The 24,598-nt window shown below is 42.6% G+C and overlaps 1 protein-coding gene across 3 annotated transcripts in view; it reads left to right on the top strand.

The window, feature by feature from the left end:
• LOC137307176 (LIM domain and actin-binding protein 1-like) overlaps positions 1-24,284 on the top strand; it is a 115,809-nt gene extending 91,525 nt beyond the window's left edge. For 2 of the 3 annotated variants that reach the window (XM_067976539.1, XM_067976536.1), the window contains 7 exons: positions 4,471-4,622; positions 7,855-7,944; positions 9,236-9,349; positions 13,524-13,593; positions 14,019-14,119; positions 19,747-19,880; positions 20,979-24,284. In XM_067976539.1, the coding sequence (XP_067832640.1) occupies positions 4,471-4,622; positions 7,855-7,944; positions 9,236-9,349; positions 13,524-13,593; positions 14,019-14,119; positions 19,747-19,880; positions 20,979-22,017 (1,700 nt within the window). In that variant the 3' untranslated portion in view covers positions 22,018-24,284. The remainder of the gene's footprint in view (positions 1-4,470; positions 4,623-7,854; positions 7,945-9,235; positions 9,350-13,523; positions 13,594-14,018; positions 14,120-19,746; positions 19,881-20,978) is intronic. The other variant, XM_067976538.1, reaches the window with a different exon arrangement.
• Positions 24,285-24,598: the final 314 nt, after the last annotated feature.

The raw sequence follows: 24,598 nt of genomic DNA, 5'->3' as shown, positions 1-24,598 counted from the left end.
TATAGTAGAGTCTGAGCTCAAAAAAAACCTGTTAAACCTCCCCTGCACATGGGGTGTGACAGCACATAGCATTTAAGAGGCTATAAAATTTGTGATATTTTAGCTTTAACCATCGAGTGCCAAATTACAAAATCTGATGCTTAAACTAAACTGACATCCCTGCCACCTCCCCAGGATTACCATTTTTACTGTTAGTGGGGCTGCACCTCCGTGTTTTTCTCCTCCCCCCCCCCCCCCCCCCCTGCCGCCAAAAAAAAGGCAGTGATCCCCTATTGGAGTATTGGGGACTTTCACCCCCCTCCCCAGGAAACAGTTCTCCAATATCAACAAATCAAAAATTAGTTTCACCCATTTCATACCCTTAACCACAAATAGCCTGATGGCTGCTTGAAAGTTTGTAATCCGAAAACAATTTTATAATTTTTTTAAATCTTGATAGGCATGGTGGGCTGAATGGCCTCGTGCTGTATGATTCAATGATTCATTGCCCAATTGTGTCCTCTCACTATGCTAACTCTTTGTCCATTGTGTGAAACTGTTGCTGCGAATGTTGTCCTGACCTCCTTTCCACTGGTTGGGGGGAGGGGGAGAAAGTTGGGGAAATAAAACTTGTCTCACTTTGAAATGAATCCTGGCTTTTGGAACAAAACTGAGGAGAATATTGAGTGCTCCTTTTTGGACTGATCACAGCCCGACCTAGCACGTGTTTCTGTTACACTCCAGGTTTAATTAATCAACTAATCCCTTGTGTTGCTCTTGGACACCTCCCACGAATCATAGACTGTACATTCTGAACTGTTGTGGGTGGATCAGTCTAATTGAGAACTATAGGTAAGTTTTATATTTAAAACTGGGGTTTAGGCCTGTAAATAGAACAAATATTGAAGCCTATCATTAGTTTTATTTTTCTCTTTCTCTTTCTTTTTGTTTCATTCTCTGCATTGTCATGTTCCCAATATCTCTGTCTTTTTGATCATTTTTCTACTTCAACTTTCCTCAGTCCCCACTGAGTCACTGGGACAATTTGGTTCTTTCCACACGACTGACATCTACTGGCTGATGTATCACAAGCTTGTGATTTTTTTTTTTGAATTATGGGTGGGAGAGGAAAATAAGGAAAGTTGTGTGAAAGTAGTGTTCATGTCATCTGAAAGGATTGAGGGGTGGGGTGAAAGCCAAGTTCCATCCTGCTGCATACTAAAAAAAATTATACTATTATGTGCTTTTGTTCTCCACTCTTACAATGTACAGTGAAATGAGTGATTTTGAACTAATGACTTTAAAATGGAAACTCTCTTGTCGTGTGATCACCAGCTGAGAATGGGATCAGACTGCCTGCCAGAAAGCAGACTAGTGATCTGGTAATTATACAAGGTGCAGTCAATGCGTTGTCTCCTGTATTTAGCAGTTCCTGAGGATGTGCAAACATTTGCTAGTCAAGTACAGTACCTGTATGCTCCAGACACTCCATTGCATGTTTGAGTGACTGTTTATAATCTGAGGCTCCTAAGGCTATGATCAAATATGCTTTCACTACTTCCACAATTCACAGAGATGAACTATATTGCCTGGTCGCTGTGGCAAGACAGAACTCTGTGAACTCAGGTGTGCACTTAAGTAAAAACGCAACCAAAACTTTGCTTAAAGCAGGGGTGTCCAATCTTGTGCCATGTGGATCTGACCCCCTTCTCCTATCATTGTGTGGGCTGCATACAGCTAACAATCAGCCCTGCGTGCAGGAAAATTCAACATTTCTGTTTCTCTCCCCGCCCCTCTTATTGCATTCCCCCTGCCAAACTCTGCCTCATTTAAACATTTTTGCTCTTCCTGGTCAGTCTGCTGTCCATGGCCCCTTCTACAACCTGGCTTTGTCCGCTGCAATCTGTTTTTGGTGCTCCCTCTGCTGCTGCTTCTACACCCACTGCTGTTTGGGACTGGTAGGTCTGTCACAAAGTTCGTAAGTTAGAAGTTCTTTCAGCCTCCTTAAATTTCCCGGACCTGGAAGCTGCTTCCTGATTGGTGCACTTAGACCATTGAAGGAGCAGCAATTTTGCACTAATCAGGAAGCAATTCTTTGAACATTTGGAAGTTGAAACCTCTCGACATCAATATTGCATGCAAGTGGAACCAAGGAACGGTGGGCTGGGTTGAAGAAGCTCGTGGGCCAAATGTTAGACTGCCAGCTTGAAGGACTAAATTTCGTAATGACTTGTGATTTTTGAACTCCAACAATTTGCTGAAAGTTAAGTATTGGATTGCTAATTTTATCTGATGACTTAACTTTGTCTGTTACTTCTCACAATAAACCATTTGTAGCTTAGCCTGAAATATGGTGTTTTTTTTTCCCCACCTGAGCGATCAAGAGTATACTGTGTCCATCCTGTGCTATGTCCAGTTTAACCCAGCGGCAAATGGGTAGATTATTGGCCCTGTGGCACAATGCATCTCATTCACTACACGCGCAAGATTAAGTTTCAGCTTGTGGGAAATATCCCTCTGAGCATGAGTGGAGTGTTGGGAGACGGCCCAAATTGTAACCAGGGAATGGATCGGGAGAGAAAGATGTAACCCAAAATGTTGCCCCTCTAGGTTCTCTTGCAAGGCGGTGGATATTGGAACTAATAAAAAGGGGTGAAGCGGTCACGTAGGAGTGCATCAAAATTTTATTTAAAATTGAATATTAAAATGAGGGAATTTACATTTATTTTAAAATGGAGAAGAACTTGGCAGTAAAAAGGATTGGACATCGGGAAGACTGAAGCCATAGTTTTGGCCCCTACCAAAAGCTCCATTCCCTTGCCACCAACTCCATCCCCCTCAGGCTGGGTGAAACCTCAGGGCCCTGTTCGATCCCCAGACTTGAGCTTCATTCCCCGTATCCGCCACCACCACTTGCTATCGCCTTCACAGCATTGTCTGCCTGTGGTCCTACCTTGCTTCCACTGTAGCTAAAACTGTTATCCACACCTCTTTGCATCTATGGACACTCTTCTCCAACCTCCACCTGCCAAACTCCAACTTGTCTGGAACTCTACCACTTGCATCCTATCTAACATTAAGCCCCACTTGTCCATTATTGCTGATCGGCTCAGGATCTTCCCTTTCATCTTTGTTTCCACCCCCACCCCCGGGCCCTTTTGTTGCATTCCATCCCTTGCTCTTGGCTCCTTTTTAACAATGAGCCGTTGTGCTTGCCCCCCCCCCCCCCCCCCCCCCAACCCTGCTCAGCCACTGGTGACAAAGCCTTCAGCTGTTTCTACCCTGCCCTTGAACACTCTCTCCCTCTGCCTCTCTGCTTTTAAAACCCCAGACTACTCCAAACTCATCTTGTTGACCAAGCTTTCAACCACTGCGCTCTCCCACAAAGACTGTATTAATCCTTTATTCTTAAGCACCTTGTGACCTTTTTCCATGTTAAGGTACTATGTAAGTTGTTCACTTCCTTTACACGATCCTCTTCACAGCAAGCATGCTTCACAGAAAAGGGGACGTATAAATGGGGCAGTGCCGCACAATCCATCCATGGAGATTTGATTACTGATCCCAGATTTCAATAATCTGTTACAAGGGTGTCCAACCTAGGACCACTTGCAGCCCCCAAACCTTGGCAATCCATCTCTCAAAGCCAAGGCAACTCTGCTCCTATTTGGCACCTATCTCGCTTGCGAGTTTGTCCTATTTGAATTTTGTGAGGCTGGAGGCTTGGAAAAGGCTGTCCTTGGCATTGTAGCCCCATTGGTGGATAAATCCTAAATGAGAACAGCAAGACCTGTACGTATCAGTAATTTGAAAGATCTGTGCATTAATGAACGTGGATTTAAACTTTATATGTGGCCCCATGGCTCCATTGCTATCCACCTTTACAACCCTCAAACACAATGCTTGGGCACCCCTGCTTTTATGATTTCATTAGTTTTGAACCCACTTCCAATGTGAGGCTTACAGTACCTGTAGAGAGGTACAGTATCTAGAGGGTATTACTTTAAGAAGTGGTTTTTGGATTCCGTCCATTCCAAATTAGCTGCACAACAGACTTGATGTGTAGCCTCATCTACGTTGCTCTACCAGGATTACCACAGCATGGGACTAATCACATTGGGGAAACGAATGAGTTGTATTTTGGTAACATGCAGATTCAGGCGCTAATGCTGGTTCCATGCTGACTCCTTGCTAAAGAGTGGTGGAAATGAGAAGCTATAAAGTGAGTGGCCAGCTGAAGGGGGAAAATGAAAAAGCTACATGAAAAGTGTATCCTAATTAGTCAACCATTAGAAAAATGGACATGAGCTATAATCATTGCCAGATGGGTAGGGCCAGATCTCCCTTTACCCTGGTTGATTGTTTGATGTGGAGAAAAATATGCCACATTAAACAGACCACTAATTGTGTTAGCATTTTAGAGTGTTGCTTGCTTTGATGTGGCGATGTATTCATTAACGTTGAATCTGGCTCTGTTTGCACTTCATGCAGACCATACCTCGCCTGGAACAAGTCCTGATAAAACTGAATCTAAGGTTGGTACGGAGTTGGCAGACATGCAGGAACAGACATCAGTGAAAGACAGAATGGCATTGTACAAGGCTGCTGCATCACAGAAGGAGACCAGCATCCAATCTCCTACAGTAAACACCTTTTTGAATAAACTTCCATCTGCACCACAGTTGATTGTAATGCATTATTAGAAATGTTGTTCTAGAGGAGGAATGTGATCCTGATCTCGCCTTAAAATAGGATCTTGTGGGAGGGCATTGCAGCTGAGCCGATCGTGCCATTGCTAACAACCACACCCGCATTTTGTAGCAGGAATAGTTGGAACAACAATTAGGCCTGCATACCAAGCTGACTTGGATTTCTTTTTTTGCCTGCCTTTCTCTCCCTTCCCTCCCCCCACCCTTCTCTTTCCACCCCCCCCCCCCCCACCAAAAAAAAAGTGTGAATGAACCGCTCTTTTGGCGCTTGTACAGTAACTCAAAAGGTGAGAACCCAGTTTCTTCCTGTACCTCTCTGTATGCAAACAAGAGGTACAGCAGCTTTGTATCTCAGTCACGATGGTCCTGCTTGCCATGTCTGCCACATGAGTCAGTGTGCTGTTAAAGCGCCACCACCCATTTGTCGGAGGATGGTATGGGGTGGTACCAAAAGATGAATTTGCATTTATACGGTGGCTTTTTTTGTGTCCCCTAGATGTCTGAGTACTTCACAGCCAAACAATGACTTTAAAAGTGTAGGTGCTATTGTTTTGCAGGCAAATGCGGCAGCCAATTTGCGCACAATGAGATGAATTGCCAGTTAATTTGTTTGATGGTCTTGGTTGAGGAATGAATGTCGGCCAGGACACAAGGACAGTTCCTTGCTTTTTGAATAGTGCCATGGGATCTTTCACACTCACCTGAGCAGATAGATGGGATCTTGGTTTAAAGTCTCATCCCAAAGTTGGCACCTCCAACCATGCATCACTCCTTCAATACTTCACAGGAAGTCAACCAGGGGTGGCGCTTGAACCCATAACCTTCTGACTTGGAGGTGAGAGCTTTACTAACTGAGCCGAGTTGACACTACCATTTGACGTGGCACTGCTCCCACATTTGTGTGACGAACGAGGACAAAATGTTAGTACCTCGGACAGACTTTTTTTTCTGGAAAACCAACTGCGCAAACCTTTCCAACTGTGCATTAGCTACAATGTCTGGCTCTTTGGACTTGAGCTCAGTGACATCTGGATACCTCGATATGTAGGGCACCATTGTCCAGATATATTTGTTCTTTCAGTTACTTCTGATTGGTAGTGGACCTATAATACCTATCTCCGCCCTTTTATGGATAACGATTGCAATTGTGCTCTGTCAAATCCTATTCTCTAGAACAGGTCACGTTTTACAGTATAACTCCACCACCCTGACAAGTAGGTCGATAACAATGTGGGCACACTAATGTGAGGTGGCACACTATTATCTAAGCCCCTTCCTGTACATCCATTCACTGTAATCAAGTTTGAGAATTGCTTCAAGTTCTCGAATCTATATAATTGCGCAATTTGCTACATGCTCTTGCTTGCGGCAGCTGCCCAACTGTGCCCAGACCCCCTCTTTGGACCAGCATTTGCTTGCCTTACGTTCCAACTTTATTACAATTGAAACGCCTTGTGTCTTGCATCTTCCCTAGTCGACCTGGATATTCACTCCTCTGGCTCCCAGTGTGCGACTGTTCACCTGAAGTCCTTTTGCTAGCTAGTTGACCAGGTGGGTGCACCTTTTTGCATCCACTCGCCAGAGTCCTGAAGGTTGTGACACTGTGTAAAGTTCAACCAATTGGTTTAATATTTTCTGCCCCATCCAATAACCCAACTTTTTTTTAAGTCCTCTGACAACTTCTAAGAGCTGATCTCTCGACATCAAATTATTCAACTCCTTGAGAGGCTGCATTGTTTTTCCCCTTCTAACCACCATTTACAGGTGTCCTGCATGTCTAATGCCCATTCTTTGTATGTACTATTACATTCTTTATTTTATATTTGACGTTGACTTTGGAGTGAGGTTAAAATAACCTAGAATCTCTGTTGTAATTGATAGATACAGCCTGCTTCACTGGGGGAGGGGGAAAAGATCAGTAAAATACCTAATCTTTTTCAAACTATTCTCCATTCTTAAAAGCAGTGAATATAATGAGTTTTCACCAACAATCCATAACCCACACCAGCCCTTGCTTTTAGTTTCATTTCACCCAGGTTCCCACACTTTCATGCTTCAGTCTTTCTTGCCCAGTCACAGGCTTAGATAATCATTATCTTTGAATTGGCTAGAATGCATATTAATGAATTAATGCTTTCTATGACTGTCCCACTTCCAGGTTGAATGTTCCATAGGTAGATGGTGTTCACATCATAACCATGTCTTCCTGGCTTAATTAATATGTTAATACTATCTGGAGGCCAAAGACAAAAGCCATCTCCTGGAAATCAGACATTCTGGAGCCAGTGGCCATCTTGATCCTTAAAGAATAAACTTGCATTTATATAGCAACTTATCACATCATCATGGCATTCTAAAGTGCTTCACAACCAACAAATTAGTTTTGAAGTGTCATCACTGTTATGCAGGCAAAAGCAGCAGCCAACTCGTGCACAGCATGATCCCACAAATGACTAGATAAATCTGTTGCGGGATGAATGTTGGCCAGGACACCTGGAGAACTCCCTGCTCTTCAAATAGTACAATGGGATTTTTACATCCACTTGAGCAGGCAGATGGAGTCTTTAATGCCTCATCCAAAAAACTGATTCAGTTTTAATTTTATACACACTTGTATATACATTTGTACACAAAGTAATTCCAGCTCTTTCATTATGCTATGACAATACCATGGAATTTGTCACTGGTTTTATTTTAACGTCAGTATTTATCAAAGCTTGAGTGAGTGTTGGTCATGGCTCAATTGGTAGCACACTCTCCTGAGGCAGGAGGTTGTGGGTTCGAGACTTGAGCACATAATCTAGACTGACGCCAGTCCAGTACTGAGGGAGTGCTGCACTGTCGGAGGTGCCGTCTTTCAGATGAGACATTAAACTGAGGCCTTATCTGCTCTTAGGTGGACGTAAAAGATCCCATGGCACTATTCAAAGAGTAGGGGAGTCCTTCACATTGCTGTTTGTAGGACCTTGCTGTGCGCAAATTGGCTGCTGCATTTCCAACATTACAACAGTGACTATGCTTCAAAAGTACTTAATTGACTGTAAAGCGCTTTGGTCGGTGAAAGTCTTGCTCGAGTTTCCATGTCAGTCTTTTACATTGTTGTTGAAATCTAAATAAAAATTGGGAATGCTGCCTGTATCTAACTGTTATCTTGAAAAATACTTAGACTTTGGAAGAGCAGATGCTGCCTGGAGAAATGACCTGCACCAAAGAGCTGTGGGAAACCAGAGAAATACCAAACCCTAAATTGTCACAGGTAAATGAGAACTCTGCCTTAGTCAATTGGCTTTATTTCTTCACTGACTGCCCTTTTTTTCTTGGGGTGGAGGGAGGAAGATTAGCTCGAATGAAGATATATCCCGTGGGGGTTCTTCGCAATTTTTTTCTTTTTTCTCTTTCAAAGACACAGACTTGCTGGAATACGTCTGCGACATTCACCCTCCACTTCCTCAGCCACGTGGTCATTCTGTGTTGCACCTAGAACGATTGTCTGCATGCCGTTTGACCATAGGAGGTATCGCAGCCAAGCCCAATTCTGCCCTCCCCTGCAGGCTACACACTTACTTTCCAGCAGGAGTTGCTGAATAGTGATTAGGAGTAGGAACCCTGGCTGACTTTTCTTCCCCTCCCCTGGAGATACGGAAGCCAATTGCTGCCCCAGTTGACTTCAGCACAGACAAGGTCTTGAACCTGGGACTTTCTGCCCCTTTAGCTCAGTACCATGCTGGGTGGCGTATTTATCTATGGTAGGACCTTTTTTTTTGCATCTTTACCTTGCCTACTGTGAATAAATTCAGTATATAGACGGGAGAATGAACTTCATTTTGGAATTTACGCTCATAAAACTACGACTGACATCACAGTAGATTTGCTGTAAGGGTCAGTGTATGAGCTGAATTGGATTTTTAAATAAGCTGACCAAGGCATACAGAAAGCATTACTAGTTTGCATCTAAATATTTACATGTGGTAGAATACACAAGAGAACATTTGCATTTGTTCATTGTATCCTATTTTACATGTGAAAGATGTATAGCAATGAAACACCCATTTTCTTTAACAAGTCCCCCTTTATAAATCTTAGTATTCCATTTAAAAAATAATGTTGAATCAAAATAACATAGAAAAGGCACCAGGAAGTGAGGTTGCAATTTAATCTCTGGAGCAGATGGGCTCTAAAACCATTTGCCTGTTCCTAATCTGAGCCTGGTATTGGGTTGCAGCTTTGTAACTGACTGCAGGTGTCTACTCTGTTTGCAGTTTTATCTCCTCTTGTATGTCCCTTCAGTACATAATGTTGATAATATATTCTGTATATTGGGATCATTTCACCTGTTTACATTGCTTCCACGGGAGTAATTTGAACCCTGAGTAATAGGTTTGCAGCTTTTGTTTCAATTCCAATTTCTCCTGGTTTTAAACCATTTTTGGTTTCAAACAAGTAGTAATTCAAATGCCATACAAATAATGCAGCCACTGTTAAGCAAGGCTATTGTGACGTTCTCTTGTTTGTCATAATGTTTATCATGCATGCTTTATCTGTTGTAGCCTGACATAAGCACTAGTGACCTTGAAATACATGCAAGCAATGGGAATGAACAAAAAGAGAATGTGCCACCAGTACCATTGACCAGCACCTCCCCCCGTACAGAACTACAGAAGGTATTTGAGCAGACTCCAGTTGGAATGCTTGTGTTGATCACAGTAGGGGTGATATAAACATATGTTTAGATGCTGTTACTTTACTGGAGAACTGTTGACGCCCCACTTAGAAGAATCTGCTGGTCTAGCTTTGCTTTAGAGTCTTGTGTGGCTTGAGACTGACTGTTTTCTTCCACCTCCCCTTTGGGGAATGTACAATGCCCCTTACCTTTTTTTAAAAAAGCCCTCTTCTGATTCCAAGCACTAACTTGGATTGAGCACTTGCTGGTGTGAGAGGGGGATCCAACCTGCATCCCATTACTGCCGTGGCACTGCATGTTGGTGCTCTAATGTGCTGAGCTGGCACACTCTTAATTGAGTTAATATATTTGGAAGTGTTATGGCAGTGGATTGTTCTTTTTGGAAGAAAGAAAATGCATGACTTTTTTTGCTGCCTTATTAGAAGTAAGTGCCCTCTGCTGGTCCGCCCAGGTTCTGCAATGTCAACTTCAACTGGTAGCTTATCAGTCACGTGAATACTTGAATTAGGTCACTTTACGGACTCAATATTAAAACAATACTTTGGTTTAAACAAAATGCCTCCTGGCATTAGAAGGTATTGATGGAGGTATTGCTGTATCCTTGTACTATTTTAATATAGTATGTACATACTGTAGAATTTCTCAGTCCATTGTAAATTATTTCTTGATTAAACCTCCAACAGTGACATTAGTTACTCATTCTCCAGTGCCACTGTATCAAAACCCACACTGGTGATTTTTTGTCCTCCCCTTTGCTCTTGCCCTGATTTCATGTTCCTCTTGTGTGCAAAAGGCATGATTTCCCAGCCTAGTGGCAAAACTAAACTCACTTTTTCAAACAATTTTATGTCTTCCTTGATGGCTGTGAATTTATCCAGTGTTAGCTATCGGACTCGATCATATAATCTAGGCAGTACTGAGGGAGTCCTGCATTATTGGAGGTGCTGTCCTTTGGATGAGATATTAAACTGGGGCCCCCTCTGCCCCCTCAGGTGGAAGTAAAAGATCCCATGGCACTATTTGTAGATTTCTTTTTACATCTGCCTGGACAGTCAGGGCCTCTGTTTTTAAGTCTCATCTGAAAGATGGCACCTCTGAAAATGTAGCACTCCCTCAGTAACTGCACTGGGAGTGTCAGTCTAGATTATGTGCTCAAATCCTGGGGCGAGGCTTGAACCCACAACCACCTGACTCCGAGGCGAGAGTGCTACCAAGTGAGCCAAGCTGACTAGAATAAGTCATCGGGAGGGAAGGGGACCCAATTTAATATTGAGTTATAAATGTTATATAAACTGAGTTATTTGCATGCTGCTCCCTGATATTGGGGGAGTGGGAAGGATTCCACTAAGCTATTGTGTTGGGACTGAAAAGCAGTGATGTTTTGGTTTGCTTTTTAACTTCACTGCTGAACTGTCAAAATCGTAACTTATTTGCAACCAAGTTTAAGAACCTTCCCCTTACCTCCCTTCCCCTAACTGTGAGAATTCACAGTACGTGCAACTAACTTAGATAAAAACATAGCTTAAAAACCACTCTGATTTCTGATTAAGTTGCTGTGTAAAGTTCTACATTTAAAATGTGTTCACTTTTTAACTTTTTTTTGAGTTGGATATTCACTGTGTTGCAAGTGTCTTGTGGGGAGAGGAGAAAGTGCTCTAGGTAGTGTGATTTGCCCATCCAAGATTGCTAAATTTTGTTCGGCAAGAGTATTAAGGGTTACGGAACCTAGATGGAATTATGATACAGATCAGCCATGATCTGTGAATGGTGAAACAGGCTCGAGGGGCTGAATGGCCTCCTCCTGTTCCTATAGCCAAGTATAATTTTTCCATGTTTTTCTGTGCTCACACTAACAACCAGTGTCAAATTTGTGACTCATCTGTTGTGGTTGTTTCCTACTCTAATTTATTCCATCATTATGCCAAAAAAAAACCTCCATCAAGGAGCCCAATCCCTGTAGTGCTGCTGGGCTCTGCTGACCAGCTCCTCACATTTATTTTAAAACCGCCTGTTATCGCCCAGAGACACATTTGTGGGTCTGCAACATAGCTTTTAAACTAGGGTCCCTGGACCCTTGAGGGTTTTGCAAAGGGGGTCTGCAAGGTAACTGGATTTTTCTGACTTTTATTAGCATATTATTTCTGTTGCCGTATGTTAACAAAAACCTTTTCGCTGTAATAACAGCACTAGTTTCTTTTTTGGGTAGGGAATATTGTCTTTTGGAAGTTAGGACAGGGGTTCCTCAGAACGTCAGTCATTACAGGTGGTTCCTCAGGAACATTGGAACTGGAGGAGGCCATTCAGTCCCTCAAACCTATTCTGCCATTCTGTTAGATCATGTCTGATCTGTATCCTAACTCCATCCACCCGCCTTATCCAGAAAAGTTTGAAAACTAATCAATCTACTATCTTATTGGCTTGCTTCTGGTCAGCTGGTTTACATTTTGGAGTGCAGCCAATGGAGGAAAGACTGAGCATCTGCAGCTGGCTGCACTTGAGTGTAAAAGTGTCTATTAAGCAGTTGACCTGCCCAATATATTTTGGTGTACACATTTACACTGAATCCAATACAACAGCTGTCTAGTCCCGGCGCACCATTCTTGCCAATGTGGCATTGGTTTTGCACCGGGAGCCCTCCATAATAAATGGTTTGATCGAATTGCAGAAGTTAAGACTTTAAATGGTTCCTTCCCTGAAGTACTAATTGCGTACAGCTGAGAACTGGTCTGTGCAGTTGATCATCATTGAGTGCAACTAGATAATCTTTGTGCTTTGTTTGGAAGAGCTAACGGGAGTCGGGTCATTGCATGATTCAGCCCCTGTTTTGCTATTGTACATGACCTGTGTGTTTCAAAGAACCCAGTTTAATTGTACCATGTAGACCTTTCAATCCCACAGGAATTCCCAAAATGCAGTTTGGTGTTCAGCATGCATGTAGTCCTGAGTTGTAGCTTCCCCAGGTTGGCACCTCATTTTTAGGTGCGCCTGGTGCTGCTCCTGGCATGCTCTTCTACACTCCTCATTGAACCAGGGTTGATCACCTGGCTTGTTAATGGTAGAGTGAGGAATATGTCGGGCCATGAGGTTACAGATTCTGCTGGAATACAATTCTACTGCTGATGCCCAGTTTTTAGCTGTTAGATCTGTTCTGAATCTATCCCATTTAGCACGGTGATAGTGCCACACAACACGTTGGATGGTGTCCTCATTGTGAAGACGGGACTTCGTCTCCATGAGGACTGTGCAGTGATCACTCTTACCAATACTGTCATGGATAGATGCATCTGCGACACGTAGATTGGTGAGGACGAGGTCAAGTAAGTTTTTCCCTCGTTGGTTCACTCACCACCTGCCGCAGGCCCAGTCTGGCAGCTATGTCCTTTAGGACTCAGCCAGCTCGGTCAGTAGTGGTGCTACCGAGCTGCTCTTGTAATGTAGAGACTGTCTCTGTCGGGTGACCTTTTGAAACCGCTGTTCCAAGCTATCTAGGGCCATCTATTCTTGAGTTGGGAATTGTAATTTGAATCTCTGTGTATTGAGGCAAGAATCATTGTAACCTGGTAGCTTCAGATCTCTGACCACTTGCCCCTGGATCTCTTGTAGTGCCAGACCTGCCCAGCTTCATTCATCATGTGTTTTAGTTTTAAAAGTGGAACCTGTTTTAATATCTCACTCAACTCCACCATATTTTACTAGGTTTCCAATCTTGTCAATCTTTTAGAATGTAACTCCTGTAATATTTTCTAAATGTTCGCATCTGGCAGTGATCAGGTGGTGATCAACTTAGATGAAAGGGTGGGGGAAGGAGGCTTGGGCTGACCACTGATGTCCATTGATCCAGCAAGATGTGGGTCACTAGAGAGGACATTGCCAGAATGGAAAGCTGCCCAAGCATCAGATTTATAAACCATTTTCGGTATTCATAAATGCAGGTGTGGCCTTTTGTTCTATCTTGGCATTAGTTGAGGACAGATGGTGGTGAAGTGTGCCAGAGCTCAGACTGTACATCTGTAAACATCACCAGACCAGCCAATAAACTTTTTTCTTTCAGTGTTGCACAAAAAAATCTTTCTAATGCTGTTTCATTACCAATATTTCCATTACGGTGTTGAGAGTGCAGCTTCGTTACAATTTTTCTTGTATTTCTTTTCCAGCAGTCTGTAATCGAGAGTACTCCAAACTCTTGGAAAAGTTCTACTTCTGAAAGACAAGTTGATGGCCAAGGTGAGCCTATGTATTATATATGTACACCACGTGTATTTCCTCCGAGCACCTTCCCCAGCCCTGAGGTCAAGTATCAGAGCTACCCTGGCACCAGTCACTTGGAGGTGGGGAGAGGGCACCATGTGACTCTCAATTTTGCTGGATGATTTGACACTCTGTGGAAAAAGTGCCTGGTATCCATTTTGTTGTCTCTAAAGCAGCATTATTGGAGATGAATGTTTTGTGTGTAGATTTGCAGGTGTAAATCCACTTCGTCAATAGATGACACAGTAGAGGTTTCAATGCAGTGTTTGTACTTCAAATAGAAAACCAAACGAGCATTGATCCTCTTAATATCTGCACTAACAACAAAAAAAATGGAAACTGTTCTGAAATGAGAGCCTGCAGATTGTTTTGTTTTAATTCATCTCTTTTAAAATGAACAGTTAATGCAGAAAATGAAGGGACACCAAAGCTTTCAGCTCTGGATATAAAGCAACAAAGATCAACCATGGAAGTACAAAATATTCCAGCCAAATCTGTTAAGGTAAGCATACCTCCCATCTGGTCGGTCATTGACTTGTTTGGTGATTCATGTACATGGTGCTCAACTTTACAAAGCTGGGGATTGGCACAAAAAAGTCCACTTTTTCCTTTTTTGATCATTTGTCCAGTTATCCTCTCCTGAAGGCACTGGGCCATAAACTCTCTGGGTACTGGCATTGCTCCCACACCTTGCCCCAAATGGCCATTCTAGATGTGTGAGCCTAGATAATGAGTGCACCGTGGGCAGTGGTGGTTGAGGGGGAAGGGGGAGGACAATCACAACCAAGTCCAATCCTGTCTTCAGCTAACATTGACATGCCCACTTTCAAAAACATGTCACGAGATATGATCTGGCTCTGATTACTGTTTTCCCTCTCCCTTCTCTTTCTTTCTCCTCCCCACCAAAGTCCAGGGGTGCTGAAACCATTTGTAGCACCTGGGATCAGCTAGTTTTGCATAGACTAGGGGTCGAATCTGGGATCTTCCTGGCCCCTGTTTGAGTTTGATTTCAAGGAGACTGATGTCTGTGAGAGAGCTCCCAGCGTTTATGCTACAAATCTCTTATCTCTCTGCCAGACCTGCAGACAATTTATGAGCCTGTCACCAGGATAAGGGAGCTGTATTAAACAATGTAAACGGCCCGACTCCTGGACAGTGCTCTCCCACAATCCAAACACAGTCCTACCGTGAAAGCAGCTTGTATCTGCAGTGCCAGCCACCTGCTGTGCAGAGCCTTTCTCAGGCAACGGGTGCTATGGTTACATATGAGCTCACTGCATCTGTTGCTCCAGCTGATCTGCAAGGAAGTGGAATTAGCTGTCTTCTAGAGAAGGTCCAAACAGATATTAAGTATCCTTTCGAGGATCGAGTAACTTCCTTTATACGAAGTAGGCTACTTCCTTAAAGGGGAATTTCAGTACCAGAAAATAGAACCAAAATTCAGAGAGCTCTCATGATGCTTTGTATTAAAAATATTCAGTATATCTTCAGCTTTTTAAAACCTAGGACTTGAAATGTACAGAATCATTTTTTGGAGAAATTAAATTTGAAAATTCAACTTTCAGTAATTGAGAGTTAGAAATGTTTGAAGAATTGTTTAATTTGTGGAACGATAATCTGCTTCAATACTGAATCAATGCGATTAAACACTGTCGTATAACCTTTTGTGTGACATTCTGTTGCTGTTCAGTATATTGCTGCTTAATCCTATTTCTTTGCCTATTTTTCAGCTTCTACTTCCTGTTCCTGAAGTATTCCTTTCCTCTCTCTGCATTCCTCTCTCTCCGATATGAGGTTCTGATTGCTCTTTTAAAAAAAAATTCAAGTCTCCTTGCACTTCACTTTGTTTAAGAAAAAAAACTTGATCTAAAGTGATGTTGTCTGAACAAGATGCCCTCTTCATGCTGCTCAGATTAGTTATGTATTTTAACTAAGTGTCTTTCTTGAGCTCAGTTGTGTGTTGGGAAGGTGGATGGGGAGGAGGAGGATTGTACTGTCTTGGTTTGTGCAAAGTTTGCACTTGTATCATGAAGTTAAAGTGCAAGGGGTGTGAAACAATTGTGGCCCTACTGATGGGTGGCATGCAGGTGACCCAGTGCCAGGTGTCTGCCAGTGTTGCTCTGTAAGGGTTGGGGGTCTTGAGAGTAGCTACTCTCTAATTTTCTACTGACCTTGTGCCCAGTTTTTCTTTTCCTTCCTTCCCCTACCGCCCTGCAAATGACCAGTTAAGATCAACGTATGGGAAATCGTAAGAGCAGACCCAAGTCCTACTACTCCACCCCACCTAGCCTATGCTGTATGCTACGGTACTTCCTGACCATTGCACTGAAACATCGCTGATGCTGGGCGCCTCTATGTACATATCAAAACTTGTTTCACTCGAATGAACAAAGATCCAAATTTGTTAAAGGTTGGATCTTAGCGTGAATGTAAGATTGATATTTTTGAAGTAGACAGATTTAAAACAATATTACATAGTTGGTCTCAAATCAGCATTTTTGGTTAGAGCTCTATATTAGACCTTGAAAGGACATCACTTAGAATCATAAGTTACAGCACAGGAAGAGGCCATTCGGCCCGTCGAGTCTGTGCCGGCACTGCAAGAGCAATCCAGCTAGTCCCACTCCCTCGCCCTATCCCCGTAATCCTGTAAATTTTTTCATTTCAAGTACTTATCCAGTTCCCTTTTGAAAACCACGATTGAATCTGCCTCCACCACCCCCTCGGGCAGTGCATTCCAGATCCTAACCACTCGCTGTTTCTATTTTTAAAAAAATAGATTTTCCTCATGTCACCTCTTTGGTTCTTTTGCCAATCACCTTAAATCTATGTCCTCTGGTTCTTGACCCTTCCGCCAATGGGAACAGTTTCTCTCTATCTACTCTGTCCAGACCCTTCATGATTTTAAATACCTCCTATCAAATCTCCTTGCAACCGTCTCTGTTCCAAGGAGAACAACCCCAGCTTCTCCAGTCTATCCACGTAACTGAAGTCCCTCATCCCTGGAAGCATTCTAGTAAATCTCTTCTGCACCCTCTCTAAGGCCTTCACATCTTTCCTAAAGTGCTGTGCCTAGAACTGGACACAATACTACAATTGTGGCCAAACCAGTGTTTTATAAAGGTTCATCATAACTTCTATATTTTTGTACTCTATGCCTCTATTTATAAAGCCCAGGATCCCGTATGCTTTTTTAACCGCTTTCTCAACCTGCCCTGCCACCTTCAACTATTTGTGCACATATACCCCCAGGTCTCCCTGTTCCTGTACCCCTTTTAGAGTTGTGTCCTCTAGTTTATATTGCCTCTCCCCATTCTTCCTACCGAAATGTATCACTCGCATTTTTCTGTTAAATTTCATCTGCCATGTGTCCACCCATGCCACCAGCCTGTCTATATCCTCTTGAAGTCTATCACTATCCTCCTCACTGTTTACTACCCTTCCAAGTTTTGTGTCATCTGCAAATTTTGAAATTGTGCCCTGTACTCCCAAGTCCAAGTCATTAATATATATCAAGAAAAGCAGTGGTCCTAGTACCAGCCCCTGGGGAACACCACTGTATACCTCCCTCCAGTCCAAAAAACAACCGTTCACCACTACTGTTTCCTGTTACTTAGCTGATTCTGTATCCATGCTGCTACTGGCCACTTTTATTCCATGGGATGCAATCTTGATGACAAACCTATTGGGCACTTTATCAAACTACTTTTGAAAGTCCATATACACATCAACTGCATTGCCTTCATCTACCCTCTGTTACCTCATCAAAAAACTCTATCAAATTAGTTAAACGCAATTTGCCTTTAACAAATCCGTGCTAGCTTTCCCTAATCAATCCACACTTGTCCAAGTGACTCTTAATTCTGTCCCGGATTATAGTTTCTAAAAGGTTCTCCACTGGAGATTAAACTGACTGGCCTATAGTTGCTGGGTTTATCCTCATACTTTTTTTTGAACAAGGGTGTAACATTTGCAATTCTCCAGTCGTCTGGCACCACCTCCGTATCTGAGGATGTTTGGAAGATTATGGCCAGTACCTATGCAATTTCCACTCTTCCCTCAGCAACTTAGGATGCATCCCATTTGGACTGGGTGACTTATCTAGAAGTACAGCTAGCCTTTCAAGTACCTCTTGATCAATTTTTAGCCCATCCAATATCTCAACTACATCTTCCTTTTACTGAGACTCTGGCAGCATCTTCTTCCTTGGTAAAGACAGATGCAAAGTACTGATTTAGTACCTCCACCATGCCCTCTGCCTCAATGAGTAGATCATCTTTTTGGTCCCTAATCAGCCCCACCCCTGCTCTTACTACCCGTTTACTGTTTACATGCCTGTAGAAGACTTTTGGATTCCCTTTTATGTTGTCTGCCAGTCTATTCTCATACTCTCTCTTTTCCCGTCTTATTTCCTTTTTCACTTCCCCTCTGAACTTTCTATATTCAGCCTGTTTCTCACTTGTGTTATCAACCTGACATCTGTCATACGCCCTTTTTTTCCGTTTCATCTTACTCACTGTCTCTTGTCATCCAGGGAGCTCTGGCTTTAGTTGCTCTACCTTTCTCCCTTGTGGGAATGTACCTAGACTGTACCTGAACCATCTCCTCCTTTAAAGGCTGCCTGTTCAATCTCAGTTTTGCCTGCCAATCTTTGATTCCAATTTACCCAGGCCAGACCTGTTCTTGTCCCACTGAAGGCCCTCCTCCAATTGAGTATTTTTATTTGAGTGGTCCATATATTTTTCCATAGTTATTCTAAACCTTATGATACTATGATCGCTGTTCCCTAAATGTTCCCCCACTGACACTTGCTCCACTTGGCCCACCTCACTCCAAATCCAGCAATGCCTCCTTCCTCATTGGGCTGGAAATGTACTAGTCAAGAAAGTTCTCCTGAACACACTTCAAAAACTCATGCCCCTTATTACTATCCTAGTCTATATTAGGATAGTTGAAATCCCCCATTATCACTACGCTATGGCTTTTGCACCTCTGTAATTTCCCTGAAAATTTGCTCCTCTATATCCTTCCCACTAGTTGGTGGCCTATAGAATACCCCAGTAGTGTAATGGCACCTCCATTGTTTCTTAACTCTAACCAACTAGATTCTGTCCTTGACCCCTCCAGGACATTTTTTCTCGCTTGCTCTCACACTGCAATATTCTCCTTAATCAATCCTGCCACCTGCCCCCCCACTGGCCTCCTTTCTTTCCTGAACACCTTGTATCCAGGAATATTTAGGATCTAATCCTGCCCTCTTTTGAGCCAGGTCCCAGTTATCACCATGACATCGTATTCCCATGTGGCTATTTGTGCCTGCAGCTCACCAACCTTGTTTGAGGTGCGAAGCACAGTAAACCAATCTTAGACTTCCTTGTACTCTTAGTCTGATCCCACCTATTATCGGACTATATCTTATTGTAATGCTATCTTTCTCTCCCAATCCTTTGTGCACCTTGTTTCTTCTTTCCAATGCTACATCCCGGTGCCCATCCCCCTGAAAAATTAGTTTTTAACCCCCCCACCCCCAAACAGTACTAGTGAGCCTCCCCACGAGGACATTGGTCCCAGCTCTATTGAGGTGTAACCTGTCTGGCCTGTGCAGGTCCCACCTCCCCCAGAACTGGTCCCAAGAATCTAAAGCCCTCCCTCCTGCACCATCTCTCCAGCCACGCATTCATCTGCTCTATCCTCCTATTTCTATACTCTCAAGCGTGTGGCACCGGGAGTAATCCGGAGATAACTACCTTTTTGAGGTAGTTATTCACTTGCTACCAAAGACCTATTTTTATTTTTAAAAATATATTTTTTAAAAGTTGCATTGTTCCTCCTCTTTCCACTCCTCACTCTGTTAACCTGTGTTTGAACAATAATCTCTGTCGGCAGAACTGTTTGGAGAAAACATTGAAAACTCAAGTCTAATGGCTAAAGTGACCCAATTTGCTCAAGAACTTGCCTCAAATTGATGACGTTCTCCAGGCCAGTTTCCCCTCTGTTTTGACTAAATGAAGGGGTGTTGGTTGATCCTAATTCTGAAATGTTTTGTCACATTTCAAGGATGTACCTTGCTGTGAGTGCAGCTTTCAAAAAATGTCTAATGAGCCCATTCCCCTTTTTGTTTACTCCCAGAAATTTCAACTTCCAGTCAGAGAGCTGTGTGTTACCTGCCAAAAGACCGTCTATCCAATGGAGCGTCTTGTTGCAAACCAACAGGTGTTTCACAATATCTGTTTCCGCTGCAGCCACTGCAACATGAAACTGAGGTGAGGAGACTGATTCCAGGTGACTTTGGTTTCTGCCTTATTGGTTCCAAAATGTTACAACTTGCTAACTTTTTAGCTTAATGTTGGGTTTGAGGTAACTAAACTGTGTATTTAAAGCGGTTTCCTGAGAGCTTTCTAAACCCCCACCCCCCAAAGGCTCGCTTAGTAAAAGCAACATGTAAATGACCTGTACAGAGAAGGCGGTCCCAGTCTGTACTTGATCCTCAGCAGGCAGTAAGGACGTTATAACTGACCTCCAGGGTTCCCGCTCCTGATTGACCAATGATCTCTGCTGGGAAGTGTGCATGTACGTCCAGTGAGGGCAGGATCAGTCTTCACTGTGATGCCTCTGATCTCCACGATTGAATAGTCTCCTGACTGTCATTGTCCAGACTCTGGCATGAAGAATTGCCAGTTTGGGGAGGTACCAAACGTAGACCAGTGATAATGGAACAAGAGTTGTCTCCTTAAGGAGAGGAAACGTATAGATTAACAAATGCAAAAACGAGCTATGCATTAAGTTGCTGGAGTGTTGAGGACCGCATAAGTCCTTTTAAGGTATTGATCACCTTACGTTGCTTAAAGCCCCTTAACCGCTACAGTGTAAATTTTGGGGAGGGTGGAGAAGAGAACAAGCAGGGGATCCAGTGACAATTTTGAAACTGCTCACACTTGACTCTCTGGTTGTCGTGTGAACCCCATTGAAATTACAGTCTTGTAATGCTCCCATATATGTCATTTTCTGTGCATTTCTGTATGTATTTAAAAGCAAATGTAACAGCATGCACATTAGGCCAAAGGAATGTTCTGGACTCGCCCACTCGAAATCGAGTGCATAATCTCTGGGTCTTTTATGTTCTCCATTGTCAGGGATCTTTTTGTCAGATCTCTTGTTAGACACCTGTCATTACTGTTGTCATCTTGTGATGGCATCCAATGAACAAAAACATGCTTATAGTATATGAAGAACAAGTTCACTTACAGGGTAATGCACTGTATGGGTGAATGCATTGTAAATTGTTGCATTAGACACTTAAAAGTCTATTGGTACAAGCCTTCGACTTCAGAAGTCTAACATTTGTAATTTCTTTTGCTCAGCATTGGGAATTTTGCTTCTCTACATGGAAATGTGTACTGTAAGCCACATTTCAGCCAGCTCTTCAAATCCAAAGGTAATTACGACGAGGGATTTGGCCACAAGCCACACAAGGAGCTGTGGGTGACCAAAAATGAGTGTGACATTGTGGAGAACAAGAGTGAAGATGCTGCAGATAAATCTGAGGCCAAAACTGAGAACTCTGGAGTAGATGAGCTTTCTATACCCAAGGTAGGTGTTTTGGCTGCGAGCATGGAGGCCTTGGTTTCTAGTTCTCCGCCAGAAAAGGTGGAGAAACCTGTAGAAACAAGAAAATTAAGAATAGCTTGGCCACCGCCTACTGAAGCAGGTAGTAAACGAGCCAGTTCTACTGAAGAGAGCCTCAGAGTTAACAGACCAAAATGGCCTCCAGAGGATGACTTCCAACAGATGCCCAAGAGAAACTCAGAATTCATTGGTACCTCAAGACTGAGGAGAAGCGCTTCTCTGAAAGAGCGATGTCGACCATTTACCGTTGCAGAGCCTTTGAGACCTGTAGCCATTAAAGAGCCGGGGAGAAAGCAGCAGCCTGCCAAAAATGCAATGCAGGATGTGGTCATCAGAAATGAAAAGGAAGCCAAAGGAGCGCCTGATGAACTGAAGAATGAAAGGAAGCAAATTCTAAAAAGTGAGAATGAAGAACTGGTGACTACTGAGCTGAAGGGTGAAAAAACAGATTCAGTGGCTGAAGAGGTTGCAGAAGTCAAAAGCAACAATGGACAGCTGCCTCCAGATGAGGATGCAGAGGAGCTTCATATCAACAAAGAGGAGGCCAGAGAACCAGACTTTCTGGAGTATGAGAAGCAGGGATCCAAAGAAAAGCCGGTCGAGTTGCAAACTTCAGGGGGCACTCTTACCTCAAATGAGCAAACTCCAGAGCACGACAAAAAATTGGAGGATGTTGGTTTTTGGGATGGGGATGAAAACGAGGAAGTGGAAACTGAGGAACTGTCAGTTGAAGAACAAATCAAGAAAAATAGATATTATGAAGATGAGGATTAGACACTGTGGATATGGGTGATTTACATATTTTAATTGGTGACTGGCCTTGTGGTTCATAGATGTCAGCATCAGCTCAGAACTTCCTGTTGTAAAGTGGTTTATTTTAAGTGCCTATATTGATATGAACTTTATTTTGAAAAAGAAAAACTTGATATGTTTATTTTTGGAGTAAGAGGAGAGAGATGCTTGCCACTTTGGTGTAGTTTTTAATTAATTGCATTATTAATGTACACTATGCACATGTAGAGTGCCTAAAATAGTACTTGTGTATACTTTGCACCCTGCTCACTCTCCTGGTCATACCAGACAACCCCCAAAAGGTGCACTTTGTAAAGATCCTTGTGCCAAGCAGTTTAAAAAAATGGGTATGGAATCAAGGGTATGATCAAACTGGATGTGGTGGAGTGCTAATGTGAGGGCACAGGTTCTTACCTGATGTCATTCTTGAGCATCATCCACTAACTGGGCAGGAGGAAATTGGGTTTTAAAAGACTGTAAATAACTTTCTGGCTAAACTGTTCCACATTGTATTCAGTTCACTACTTTAATCCCCCTCCACATAGTCTCCCAATGTTTGTCATAGAAATGTATTGAGCTTATCAAGAAATAATGTAAGTATTCAAGAGCCAGAGGGTGTGCCCATACACCTTGATTACCAATAGTAGAGGAACCACAAAGAAAGTCTTAAATTAAAGGTGGCTGGGCATCTTCTACCTCGCTGCCATGTACTTGCCTACATATGAATCCTGAAATGAAAGGATATTAGTGGCTTTGCTGGTTTTGGTTTTCTGTGTACATTGAAAATGTAGACCACAGGTGATGAGGGAGCCATTGACGTCCTGCTGGATTGAGTACATTCAGCTTGCAGGGCAGGGCAGCTCCCTCCATTGCAATAGCTGAGTGACACAATGATCTTGTCTTCACTTTCAGTAATGAAGCTGCTTTAACCAACAGACTTACCAATTTTGTAGTTTCAAAGATGGTTCCAAAAATCAGAGGGAAGACCTTTGGGTCCACCCTATTAGCTGCTGTGTAATCTTGTCATTTTAAAAATTTCACGTTTCTTTTTAGAATTGTGTAACTGATTCCAGTGAGAAGAACATGAAGCATTAGAATAACACCACTTTAACAGCAACGTTGTGGGCTGTCAACCTGACTTTAGTCTTCAAACATTGTAAATTCTTAAATCTGGCTTTGTTCCCCACCCTCCAATCCTGTTTTAGAATCTCTTGTACCTAATGCAGTATGATTTTATACATAAAATTGTTTTTACATACTGACAGCACATTCGTGGGGACAAGATGCTGCTGAAAATATTAAGTGATTTGACTTTACTATAACTATATTTTAGATGGGAAGTGAAGAATTAGGTAATAAACTTGTTATGGTTTTTGGAGCAATACAATTTTAATCTTCTGACATTCCAATACTTCTCTCCAAAACACTGCGCAATATTGAAATATGCTTTCTTGGTAGTGTTGGATATACCACTACAGCCTGCTGGCACTAGATTGGTTCAAGGTGATTTAAGCTGTGCTGGTAAAGTCAGTCTTTTTATTACATTATACATGACATTTGAACTGTTTCTCACCTTACTGTGGACCTGCAATCACTAACATTCAACCCCATGACATTGCCATTTCATTGGAATTAAGAATACTCTGATGCAAAGCTTGTGTGTGGGTCCTTTTTTCCCCTCTCATGGTAAGGATGTTGGCACTGGGGAATTGGAATACTTTCCAACTTTGAGAGCCCAGTGTCCATGTCAAGTAGATCCCCATCTAGTCCACCAATGTGTGTTAACTCCAACCTCGAGCACATTTTGCTGTTGTGTTTCCATCTCTTGACACCAACCATCCTCAACAAGCTGTCTACCAATTCAGTGTTGTGTTGTGGCTCCAGGCCTCAACCATCAGTAACTGAGACTACCTGAAATTTGTATTCTCTAAGACTCCTGGAACCAGCAGATGAGGTAACATTTTCATCCCATCACTCCAGGCTGGTAACCAACCCACGTCCCAGAGATGTATGGATAGTGTACTAGTCATCTGCACCCTAATTCTCTTGCCCATTGATTCTTGTACAAAGAAACTAGGAACAGGTAAGAAACATTCAAAGTAACTGAATGTGGAGAAGTGAATTATGTAGTAAAAGGAATGACTTGACCAATGCTGTTGACTTTTTCTTTTAAAACTCTTACAGTTGTGTATTGTCTGTTGTGATTTTACATTTTAGCATGTAATGAATAATAAACTCTTTAGTACAAACATTATTGCACAAATGTCTTTATTTTCCACTTAGTATCCAGTGATGACACTGAGCTCTAGTCTGCAAACCTCTCACCATGCTTATCCTGGTGATTTGCTTTGACCCCAGGATAAACAGAACACACAAGAAACCAGCATGACTTTCCCCACAGTTTAATGCTCAAGTTAAGAAGATGCTTGTCGCATTTTTTGATTTGTGTACAAGCTTTGAAATTACTGGTTTAAAAAAATAAAACTTGGAATGTTTGACTGGAAGCTGTAATGATAATTAGCATTAACTAGCTTTAGCAGAACTAATACCTTACATTTTTTTT

This window comes from Heptranchias perlo, chromosome X (assembly GCF_035084215.1).
Source record: "Heptranchias perlo isolate sHepPer1 chromosome X, sHepPer1.hap1, whole genome shotgun sequence".
NCBI lineage: Eukaryota > Metazoa > Chordata > Chondrichthyes > Hexanchiformes > Hexanchidae > Heptranchias > Heptranchias perlo.
Note: the sequence above shows the minus strand (reverse complement) of the source record. Positions and strands in the feature narration are given on the sequence as shown.